The following is a 12,522-nucleotide window of genomic DNA, read 5'->3' as shown; positions in this document are numbered from 1 at the left end:
ACTGGGACTGCGGCATTGTCACAGCTGCGAGTATAACACTTAAAAAGGATCTGTTCTATACCCGAGTGGAACACACAGCACTTAGCCAAATGTTGTTTAGCATACGATAAATATACCAGCAAGTAGTTGCTCTCAGTTCAAAATACAGAGTTACCATACTAGAAACTAGCTCAACTTTTAATTACAAGTGATTAGTTACAACACTCAAGTTAAGACCAAATAACAGGTTCCACATGCCTATTAAATTATAAATACGTTCCGTGCAGGCCACAAAGTGTGCCAAAGTTTGCGAAATTGTTCACATTACTGTAGCACTTTGTACGTGTATCAATAAATCTACTTCTGCTTGCTTTTTCTCCAAACATTTTCTCAGGTTACATGTAATTGCTTTGAAACAATGTTTAACTACACATATTCCACTATGCTGTGAGCTTTTTTAAGGAAAGAATAAAATATTACTGTATTTTTTTTTGCAGTACCTGGATTTCAGCTTTCACACCATTATCGAGTAAAACACTAGAAGTTCTTATACCACTACCATGTCATATAGTGTAGAGTCAGCCCTGAAGCTGCACAACTGTTACTCAGCATCACGAGAACTTTGTGTTACTTTCATATCTAACAGAAAATTATACCATAACTAAGTAGATTACTCTCTTATTTGTTTTTGACAACCACAAGCAACTACACAAAAAGCTGAATGATTTTGACTCTTCACTGTCTTACAGTATACCAAACTTGCAAGATACATGAGTGCTGTTCACAACATAGCTTCACAACAATGGGAGCTGTGAACACATCTCCGCTTCACACAGGAATGGCGGAATGACTCGCACAGCGGAATGACTCTGCGCACAGGCTAGGTTGTTCTAGCTCAAACACCTGCCTGCAGGTAAAGTTGGGCGACAGTGGGCAAACAGCTGATGCGAGCAGTCAGGCAGCCGGGCCATAGAATACGCGAAGTGCACACACTGAATATGAGCAAAAGGCCACACAGCAAGTAGGCAATCCATCCTGTGTAAGCTCTGCAAGCGACCTGACGGGAAGACGGCAGGTCCTGCACATATTGTTGTGTGCATCATAATGAGCTAATGGGCAGGTCAGACGACAGTCCGCCACAAACGGTACAGATATAGCACAACAGCCATCTGGCGATAGTGCACATGGAATGAAGAAATTAGCAGACACATATTCTCAGAAATAGATACCAGTTCTAAAACCCTGCAAATCCACACACATGCAGTAGACAGCAATAATACTCAAAGCTGACACTGAAAGCCTTCAATCAAGGCAGGCAGGTAGATCAAGTACTTATTCATTTCCAAAAAGCATCTGACTCTGTACCACACCCACGCTTATTGTAAAAAGTACAATCATATGAGGTATCAAGTGAAATTTGTGACTGAATTGAGGACCTTTTGGTAGGGAGGACGCAACATGTTATCTTGGCTGGAAAGACATCATCAGATGTAGAAGTAACTTTTTGTGTGCCCCAGGGAAGTGTGTTGGGACCCGTGCTGTTCATGTTGTGTATTAACAGCCTTGCAGACAGTATTAATTGTAACCTCAAATTTTTTGAAGATGATGCAGTTATCTGTAATGGAGTACTACCTGAAAGAAGCTGCATAAATATTCAGTCAGATATTGCTTAGATTTCAAAGATATGCAAAGACTGGCAGCTTTTTTAAATGTTCAGAAATGTAAAATTGTACACTTCACAAAATGAAAACACATAGTATCCTATGAATATAACGCCAGTGAATCACTGCTGGAATCTGCCAACTCACACAAATACCTGGGTGCAACACTTTGTACAGAAATGAAATTTAATGATCACATAGGCTCAGTCATGGGTAAAGCAAGTCGTAGACTTTAATTTATTGGTAGAATACTGGGGAAGTGCAATCAATGTACATAGGAGATTGCTTACAAATCACTCGTGCAACTAGTTCTCGAATACTGCTCAAGTTTGTGGAACCGGTACCAAATGGGACTAAGAAGGGATATTGAAAGTATACAGAGAAGGGACTCCCCCCATGAACCATGGACCTTGCCGTTGGTGGGGAGGCTTGCGTGCCTCAGCAATACAGATAGCCGTACCGTAGGTGCAACCACAACGGAGGGGTATCTGTTGAGAGGCCAGACAAACGTGTGGTTCCTGAAGAGGGGCAGCAGCCTTTTCAGTAGTTGCAAGGGCAACAGTCTGGATGATTGACTGATCTGGCCTTGTAACAATAACCAAAACGGCCTTGCTGTGCTGGTACTGCGAACGGCTGAAAGCAAGGGGAAACTACAGCCGTAATTCTTCCCGAGGGCATGCAGCTTTACTGGAGAGCTGCATCAAACCAGTCTCAGGACTGAAGACCACAACAACAACAGCAGAGAAGGGCAGCATGAATGGTCACAGGTCTATGACTCGTGGGTGAATGTCACAGAGATACTGAAGAGAGTGAGCTACCAGACTCTTGAAGACTGACATTAACCATCCAACAGAAGTCTACTAAGAAATTTTCAGGAACAGTCTTTAAATGATGACTAGGAATATACAACAATACCCTACTATAACTCACAGAGCTATCTTGAGAATAAGATTATTCTAATTATTGTACACGCTCTGTTCGTGAATGGAACGGGAAGAAATCCTAACAACTGGTACAATGGGATGTACTCTCTGCCATGCACTTCACAGTGTTTTGCAGAGTATAAATGTAGATGGCACACACGTGTGCAGAAGGGAGAAGTCTGAGCATGCTTTGTGCTCGTTATTGTTTACTGAGTACCATCATAGTTGACATCTGTGGGCAGCAGCTAACTTCAAGTTTTTATACTAGAGACTTTTGCATGTCTTTTAGTGAGGAAATTTTCATACAGCCCCTCCCCTCCCCTCTCCTCTCCTCACCCCTGTATGCTCCCATAAGCAGCACTTTCCCATCCCCCACCCCTAAACTTCCCCTCTCCCAGCCTTCTCCTTGCCCCCACCACCCAGATTGATTGTTTCTCCCGTCATACTCAGCTGCTCGCAGTCTGGCCTTGGCAGTCAGAGACAGTGGGAGAGAACCATATTTTTGTTGTGACTATATGCAATTCAGCATCTATGGTATATGGTGAGTAGCATTCAAAATACTGTCTTCACAATCCTTGTGGCCTTATTTCTGAGCAAAGCGGCAAGTAGCTTTACACGTGTTATTTTTAATTAGTATACACAGCACCTTAATCAATAAGAGTTCACATTTGATATAATTACATCTTTTGCTTTATTTCAGCAAGTTAAGGAGAAGTTTGGTATAGTTAGCAAGAAAGTCTGCTCACAAAATTAATGAATAAATGGTTGAATTCTTATTTCTGGACACATGAAACGGCCTCTTGCACTACTGCAAATTCCTCCATGTATCGCTCACAGGAGCTTGTCATAAAAAATGCAATGTCCAATCTCTCAGAATTCCAAAATTCTTTCACATCTTCTGGCTTCAATTCTCTCACAAAATGTGTCCCCTCGCCATCTTCCCTTTGCCAGACATGAATACGATGTTTGGCTTCTCATTGTCATTTTGCTTTAATTCTAAGGGTAATCAACAGAGCGAAGACAATAGCTCCAAAAACGAACTGCATCCTCCTGACCCAAAATGCTGCACAACTGTCACTTTAGATATATCACTGCAGAAGCAAGAGGCATAATATAAAACTAACAGTTGAGCCCATAATTCACAACAGTAGCAATATAACTCTGTGATATCCAAGTTAAGACAACAAAAGTACCTTAATAAACATTTGAGCACTTGAGGTTCATATTTAATTCAAAGTAATGACTTTACAAGATATCAACTTAGGCAGTTGGCACTCTTGTTGACACTACCGCAGGAACGAATACATTTTGACCATTAACAGCACACAGGTCAGATAGAACTCTTAATGAGCCATGGCTTTTGATGCGTGATGACTGCAATTAAAAGTTCTGAAACTGCTAGAAACACTCTGAACATACACAGCGCTCCCCGTGCCCATGTAGCGAGACTGAACTCTGAGGCCAACTATTACTCTGATGAGGCACAATTGGTATAGGTCTGGTTAAAATTAGTGAACTTTCAAACCAGAGGCAGGAAGCCCTCTAATAAAAATGAACAGTTTTTTCAATGCTCTGCAAAATCAAGGTGAACAGGTAAAACTCTTGATCAGTGACTGCCACCCTACTAAATGTTTAACAGTCTAGTACGGAACATATTTTAATTTGAATAGATACTATTCAGAAGCAGTGATATTTTAGTAGTTCTTTTAAGTATCACCCATTCTGAACAAATACCCACCACCTGACTAGCTAGAAGGTGCCATAAATCTGGCCAACGGACAGATAAAAGTTCTGAAACACTGAAATGCGAGGAACCGGAGAGCCCTAACAGCTGGTGAGCTCACCTGTGCGTAGTGCTCGGCGTTGGCACTCAGCACATTCTTCAATCGACCGGCCTCCTTGAAAAGCTTCGCCAGGGCACGGGGGCTGCCGAACACATCGCTCTTCGTCTTTCCCTGCTCGTTGAACTTTTTCGCCAAGTAGTCGCGTAAGCGGAGCTGCATCTCCAAGCCGCCCAATGTTCGGTCGTATCTGGAATGGGGAATATGATGCGGAGTCACATGTACAGTAAAACCACAGTGTGTGTTCACATTTAACAGTACAGCTGGGCAACTTTTATCGCCTGACATTACTGACATCCAATTCACTGAATTTTTCTTTAATAGCAAAAAATGTGAAAAATACAGTTTACACAATTCTCACACTGAATGACACACTAATTTTGACCAACAATAAATCCTCTCTTGACATTTGATCATGTATCAACAGTGGAAGGAGTCAAATTAGTGTCACCATATCACAAATGTAGCTCAAAGTAAGAGCTTAGCCTGTTTTGTATTTGCAGTCTCACTCGTATTGTTTATAATAGAAAATACACACTATGTGATCAAAAGTATCCGGACATCTGTCTGAAAATGACTTACAAGTTCGTGGCACCCTCCATCAGTAATGTTGGAATTCAATACGGTGTTGGCCCACCCTTAGCCCTGATGACAGCTTCCACTCTCGCAAGCATACATTGAATCAGGTGCTGGCAGGTTTATTGGGGAACGGCAACCGATTCATCACCGAGTGCTGTCCTGACGAGAGATATCCATGTCCATCGGTAAGGCTTGGAACGAAGTCGGCATTCCAAAACATCCCAAAGGTGTCCTATAGGATTCAGATCAGGACTTTGTGCAGGTAAGTCCATTACAGTGATGTTATTGTCGTGTAACCCCTTCTTCACAGGCTGTGCATTATGAACAGGTGCTCAATCGTGTTGAAAGATGCATTCGCCATCCCCGAATTGCTCTTCAACAATGGGAAGCATGAAGGTTCTTAAAACATCAATGTAAGCCTGTGCTGTGATAGTGTCACGCGAAACAACAAGGGGTGCAAGCCCCCTCCATGAAAACACAACCACCACCACCACCACCACCACCACCACCACCTCTGAATTTTACTGTTGGCACTACACACGCTGGCAGATGATGTTCACCGGGGATTATCCATACCCACACCCTGCCATTGGATCGCCACATTGTGTACTGTGATCTGTCGCTCCACACAACGTTTTTCCACTGTTCAATCGTCAAATGTTTACGCTCCTTACACCAAGCAAGGTGGTGTTTGGCATTTACCTGCATGATGTGTGACTTATGAGCAGCTGCTCAACCATGAAATCCAGGTTCTCACCTCCCATCTAACTGTCATAGTACTTGCAGTGGATCCTGATGCAGTTGGTAATCCTGTGTGATGGTATGGATAGATGTCTGCCGGTTAAACATGACAACCCTCTTAAATTGTTGGCAGTCTGTCAGTTAACAGATGAGGTCGGCCTGTACACTTTTGTGCAGTACGCGTCCCTTCATGTTTCCACTTCACTATCACATCAGAAACAGTGGACCTAGGGACGTTTAGGAGCGGAAATCTCACATACAGACATACGACCCAAGTGACACCCAATCACCTGACCACGTTTTAAGTCTGAGTCCTGCAGAGTGCCCCATTCTGCTCTCTCACAATGTTTAATGACTACTGAAGTGGCTGATATGGAATAACTGGCAGTGCAATGCACCTAATATGAAATACGTATGTTTGTGGGGGTGTCCAGATACTTTTGATCACATAGGGTACATTTGTTTACAGGAGGCAGCACAAATCTGGAAAATTTGAAGCTACCATAAGCAAAACTTTAGTTCCAGTTCCCATTCCGGGCTGACGAGAAGGCTCTACTTCCATTAACGAATAACAGGGTACTGGTGTGATGCTGGGCCCAAATACATTGCTAAATTGCTTTATAAATACTCCGGCAGTATGTCTGCTATGTGAAGGGTACTGTGTTGTCCTTATCACCTACATTGTCACACTTGTCTCCAATCAGCTCATATAAGGTTAACAATTTTTTCAGATTCAAACATTACACATCCTACAAGTACTAGTGCCACTTCAGCCACTGTCAAGTTAAGACCAAAGCATTTCTTTCTAAGATGTGTCCCAGATTATTTTCATACAAAACAATGGATAAAAACACACAAATTAGTATTGTTGAAGTATACAAAATGATCTACAATCAACCAGAATTGTTCACATTTAACAACCTGTCCACAGCAGTCTCAGTCACTTTGTGTAGAGTCCTCAGATCACCACCCAAACACTGCCCGTGGGCACTCCATAAGAATGGGTTATTTCGCCTGCTCCCCACTCCAAAGTCAGCAGATGCACAGAAACTGCACTTCAGGAGGTAATCACACCTCCCTCTAACAGTCCCAGTGCATTTCAACTTCAAACAGGTTTGTCCTTTTAGTTCAAATTCCTCGATTTTTACGTATAACGAGCCGATACTTTCTGACTCGACCCCAGACGACTTGCACAATTTCAGACCACTAAATCAGTTGTGGATCTGGTATGACACTACAGGAATTCTTATTAGAAGTTGTCTTCTGGAGCAAGTTTACCATACCATATTTACTCGAATCCAAGCCGCACTCGAATCTAAGCCGCACCTGAAAAATGAGACTCGAAATTCAAGGGGAGAGGAAAGTTGTAGGCCGCACCTCCAAATCGAAACAAAGTTGGTCCATTGTAATATGAGACACAATTTAGGTCGAATGAATGACGATACAGCTACAGTAGTTTGGTTCGAGTCGTAAGCTTAGCAGTTAAGCTTTACCACGTAGCCATTGCTATGCGTCAGGCGCTCCGTCCGTATTTATACGGGTGCCCTTCCTTTTTCACGTGCTTCGTCTGGTTTGAATCGATTGCTTATTTTGCTTTGATCTGATAAGTGCCGTTTTCTTTGTTATAGGTGTTTGCGTCACTCTTAAGCTGAAAATGCATTACTGCACTGTGTAATGCATTGTTTGTCGCATTTTGATAGTGCGTGTTTACGGCCTGTCGTGGCTCGCGGCATGGCTGGCTTTTGTGCGCGCTACTGCCGCGTACAAAAAAAAAAGAGGAATCGTCTCGTTAGCAAAACAATGGCAAGAGACTGCTATTTGTTGTTACTTACACTGCTGCTTTCTTTGATAATGATCAACAAGAATCAAATAATAGACTGCGTATGATAGAGCATGTTCTGAAAGAGAGTTGGGCGAAAATTTTTCTCCGTTTGAAAATCTTTGCAGCCGCTTCTTTATTACATCAAATTCTGCACGGAAATTAGTCATCTTAGATTTAAAAATCTAGCCACTTGCCGTGCTTCATTTCTGACTGTATCACTATTAGGCATAAGAATAATACGAATATAAACATGACACGATACGTATATTCTTCCGCGTTTGCTGTTGTCTCACTCTAGTTTCGTAGTTTATTTGGCAGACAGGATTTAAATGAGATAGCAGCAAACACGAAAGAATACATGGCAAAATGTTTATATTCGTATTATTCTTATGGTAAAGAGAATACTGTATGTGATTCAAATTTCATCAGGTTCCTATTAGCAACCGTCTCTTCTCACAGATAGGAAAAAATTCAGAATGAAGAGTTGGCCATATTGACAAACATCCCAAACAGTCTTGCCAGTCAGATTTTCGCAGTACACTGAAATTGTGCTACATTCGAAGATGAACAATACGGAATTTGTATTTACTTCGTTGGATAATGTATGAAAATGCAGTGGTCGAAACTCGCGGCGGAGAAAAAAGCTCGTCTTCAACTTTTTGTTTTGAATTTATTTACTGACGCAGAGGTTTTGCGCCAGTATTTATCTTTGTGCCTACAAAGCATGCCTGCGTAGCGCTACATATATTCGACGGCAGAAGTTAGTTGTGGCTGCATGTACCAACATTTTTCATAACTTCCGCCTGCTTTGCACTTGATTCTAAGCCGCAGGCGGTTTTTTGGATTACGAAAACCGGAAAAAAAGTGCGGCTTAGATTCGAGTAAATACGGTAGCTGCTTTCCTCCTCAGTCTGAGACTGTAGACGTGTGTGCAAGTTGCGTTTGCGCATGTGTGCATGTGCATGTGCGACTAATGCTGACAAAGGCCTTAATGGCCAAAAGCTATTGTGTGAATCTTTTTGTTGTGCCTATCACGACTCAGCATCTCCGCTATATGGTGAGTAGCAACTTTTCTTCTCTAATATTGTTACATTCCATCCCAGTTTTCCACGGTTTGATTTGTACCACATGTTATCGCGCATCAGAGGCACCTACGTTCATTAGCTCTTGTTGTGAAGTGGTATTTTCTGGCGTGAAGTGTTCTACAGTCGTCGGGCATCGTGAACGAGTGTTTCGTGTTGGCTTTGCATTAGTAATAACAGCACAGCACTTACGAACACGAAATTCTCAATAAAAGTTGTCATGCAAGAACTTGTTCACCAGCTGTGAAGGTTATGTTCTGTTGCAAAATAGTCCTCCAAATTCCACAACAACAGTAATGGACAATGTGCAATACTTCTCGGTTGTGATGGATTAAGGTCCAATAATGCAGCAGAAGGAAGTGGCTATTTTTTCCTAGGTACAAAGAAATGTTCGACTGGATAAAGTTGAACCAAGCTTTTGTAAGGCAAAGTTAATGGAACTTGTGGTACTGTACAAGCTAAAATCTCCATGCTACCAGGTCACCGAAAAGACTAACACTAAAAAGCATGGTTTAATCTGGATTCCTTCGACATCATGCTCATTTAAATCCGACAGAGGATATATGGACCTAGGTGAAAAGTAATGTGGCAAAAACAACAGAAAATTTGCACTCAGTGAGGCTGAAATGCTGACAAAAGAAGTCATTGCAAATGTTGCATGACAGGAGTGGTCTCAAGTTGTCAACCATACCAAGGAATGTAGTGGAGGAGAGAGAGATTCAAGGAGGACTGTGTCAAAGTTTGAGTAATATGTTACATCTCTTGTTGCTGCTTCTTTTGCCTAAACACAGCATAGTTTACAGGTATACATATCACTAACATTCTAATGCAGTTGAAATTACGGCAGAATCCTAAAACAGCATATTATTATGCTAGCAGCTAAGGGCAACACACATCTATAGTTATGATAAAGCCCATTCTCAGAATAAAAATAAATTATATTGTTGCAAAACCCACAGCAATCCTTGTTTCACAGGCTACTGATGATCCTTCAGAATCTCATCATTTCTTTTTAAATAAATCTGTAATTGCTTGAATATTGTGGCAGATATGGAAGTTTCGCATATTAATCATATGGCAACATACTCTGTGTGCTATAATTTGCCAATATCTTGTTTCGATATCTCTGACAGTTTATTAGATACGAGGGATTTATAAATATTTCATTCTGGCTTACTCACTGGTGAGTTCTTTTGAGATGAAGCCCTTTACATACATTCCATTTTCCCAACATGGGAGACAGATAGCAATACCATTCAAAGTTTACAGATTAATTTAATATGTTATCTAAAATTCATGGAGCAACATATGACCAAACACGCACCAAATGCAAATTCATAGTGTTGTGACTTGGCAAGACAGCCAAGTCACTATGAGAGGAAGCCGAAAGGCACGCGCTTAAGCTCACGCAGACTGGCGCGAGGTCTGGAACAGTTAAGGGAATCAATAGTAGCAAATAAAGTATGTAGCTGATATAATACTTAACTTTAATCCATAATTGGAGAACATCGCTCTTGACGGTACATGTTTTATAATTTCAATATTAACTGGTAATGGCGCCTTGCTAGGTCGTAGCAAATGACGTAGCTGAAGGCTATGCTAACTATCGTCTCGGCAATTGAGAGCGTATTTGTCAGTGTAGCATCGCTAGCAAAGTCGGCTGTACAACTGGGGCGAGTGCTAGGAAGTCTCTCTAGACCTGCCGTGTGGTGGCGCTCGGTCTGCAATCACTGACAGTGGCGACACGCGGGTCCGCCGTATACTACCGGACCGCGGCCGATTTAAAGGCTACCACCTAGCAAGTGTGGTGTCTGGCGGTGACACCACACATAGCAACCCCTATTTTTCCACTGCAAACTTTGAGAATTTCTTACAGCAGTTTAGCTAATGCTGAAATATCGTAACTACGACCATTAACGAAACAACAGATAATTCATCATGAAGCTGACGAATGAAGCTGTAAGACATGTGAGACTCACGAGTTTATTACCGTTTAGCTTCTGTAAAACCATTTGAGAAAGACTGCAATTCAGTCAGCTTGGGTAGCTGACAGGTTATGCACCAAGCAAGCCTGGCATTATCTTCGCCTGCTGAGGCTTTCAGCGCACGTTGGCGACTATGCTCTCCTCCACTTGCTCCGTACTGAACTGTCAAAAGTTGCAACTAATTTTAAACGCACTATAGAGTCAATATTGTCAAACTGCGATTATCATTAAGGCAGGCTGTGACCCAAAATGCTGACAATAAAAATCTTGCTTACCACACTACCGGTACATTTCATGATCAATATCTTTGTGTATATTACGCATTTTCTGCTTTGTCCCAAGGGTGGCTGAGCAGGAGTATGGTGCTCTTTTCACAGAAATCTGTACGCAAATCGATGTTAAAGGTCATGATAATGTCAAAGAAAACTTAAAATAGGAGAAATGTTTTCACACGGAATCGCTAATGGCGCAGGAAAGCACTGTACTGAGAGAATAGGGTACCTGTTGGGACCACAAAAATAAACCAGAAAACAGAAAACTTAAAATGTGGGAATGTAAAAATGGGGTTTACTGTACGTTCCTTACGACATCACTCTTCCACATCACTGGGTTGCCTTCAACAACATGGTGGCAGTGTACGTAATGTTCTGGTCCGTAAGAATATTTAACGAGGCAGGTGCATAAGGATATCACTATTCAAACTATTTAACTCTAATACCTTTCAGAACTAATTTACAGAATGCAAGTTACCTTGATGGACAACTGTATTACTTAAAATAACTAAAAGAAGCTCTGTCTCACCCAACTCCCAGTACGGCGAGCTGCGGGTTGGTCTCGACGAAGCCGCGGTCCTTAGTCTTGACTATCTGGTAGCTGACGACTGTTGCTGTGGTGCTGCTGGCTCCCATGTCATAGAACATTATGTACTGAGCTGTCTCGTTGAAGTCTTTCCGCCTGAATATGCCGTAATTCAGTGCAACTGCAAACAGATTGTTCCACATGACTTTAAAATCACTTTACTGCACCGAGCGAACATTCACAACATCAATGTATTAACAACCGTTGGTTCTAAGATCTATAAAAACATAACTTCAAAACAAACTTAGTTCTGAAACAGATCGAAACGCACAGAAAAAAATAATCCTATTTCACAGGGGAATGGACAAATCTTCCTCAGCCCCTACATACATCACTGTTCATACATACAAAATGGAAAATCTGGGAAGGAATAATATTATGAAGTAGGATACATTACTACCCATCACATATGAGATCTGCTGAAGTGCAGACTTGCTCATTTAACCCTAGAGCAAGCAATCTGATTTTTATAACACTACTGGGCATGTGGCATACTTTGTATGCATGTAAATATTACCCATCATTATGTTATAAAGTTAAGTATGTACGAGCAAAATCATAGTTTAATCTAAGTTTAATTCAACAACAATAAAATAAACTTACATTATCACTATTTCATTAAACAATAACAACGTTCATTACATCACTCTGTTGCTGTAAGCAAGTGTTACCTCTGAGTAATGAGCCCCTCTAGCGGCATTAGATTCCAGCCAACCACCTACTCGATTGCTAATTATCTCTTACACAACTGCCTTATTGTGGGATCTGCTATTAACTCAAAATCTGGGTAATTTTCTAGCACAAATTGTGAATTTCCTCTCACCTACATCACTGTCAATTTTATATTACTGTTGATCACTTCGATATAGGACAGCACAACTTATCACTGTGTTAACTGAGGCAATAATGAAGGCCTAGACACTGCCTTGCAGTTGTAAAACAATGGAACAGTGAAAGATAATATTTGTGATAGGCACACTTAACACACAGGTACGTTTGCTCTAGGGTTACAAGAACATCGTGTGAATGAATTATGAAGGACATTCAATAC

General features: G+C 41.5%; 1 protein-coding gene across 3 annotated transcripts in view; it reads right to left on the bottom strand.

Annotated features, from left to right (window-relative positions):
• The window catches only part of LOC124717016 (hypoxia up-regulated protein 1), a 98,468-nt gene that overhangs the window by 45,839 nt on the left and 40,107 nt on the right, over positions 1 to 12,522 (bottom strand). For all 3 annotated transcript variants that reach the window (XM_047243660.1, XM_047243662.1, XM_047243661.1), the window contains exons 5-6: positions 11,415 to 11,592; positions 4,408 to 4,594 (exon numbers count right to left, since the gene is read on the bottom strand). In XM_047243660.1, the coding sequence (XP_047099616.1) occupies positions 4,408 to 4,594; positions 11,415 to 11,592 (365 nt within the window). The remainder of the gene's footprint in view (positions 1 to 4,407; positions 4,595 to 11,414; positions 11,593 to 12,522) is intronic.

The sequence above is a fragment of the Schistocerca piceifrons genome, chromosome 9 (assembly GCF_021461385.2).
Source record: "Schistocerca piceifrons isolate TAMUIC-IGC-003096 chromosome 9, iqSchPice1.1, whole genome shotgun sequence".
NCBI classification, from domain to species: Eukaryota; Metazoa; Arthropoda; class Insecta; order Orthoptera; family Acrididae; genus Schistocerca; species Schistocerca piceifrons.
Note: the sequence above shows the minus strand (reverse complement) of the source record. Positions and strands in the feature narration are given on the sequence as shown.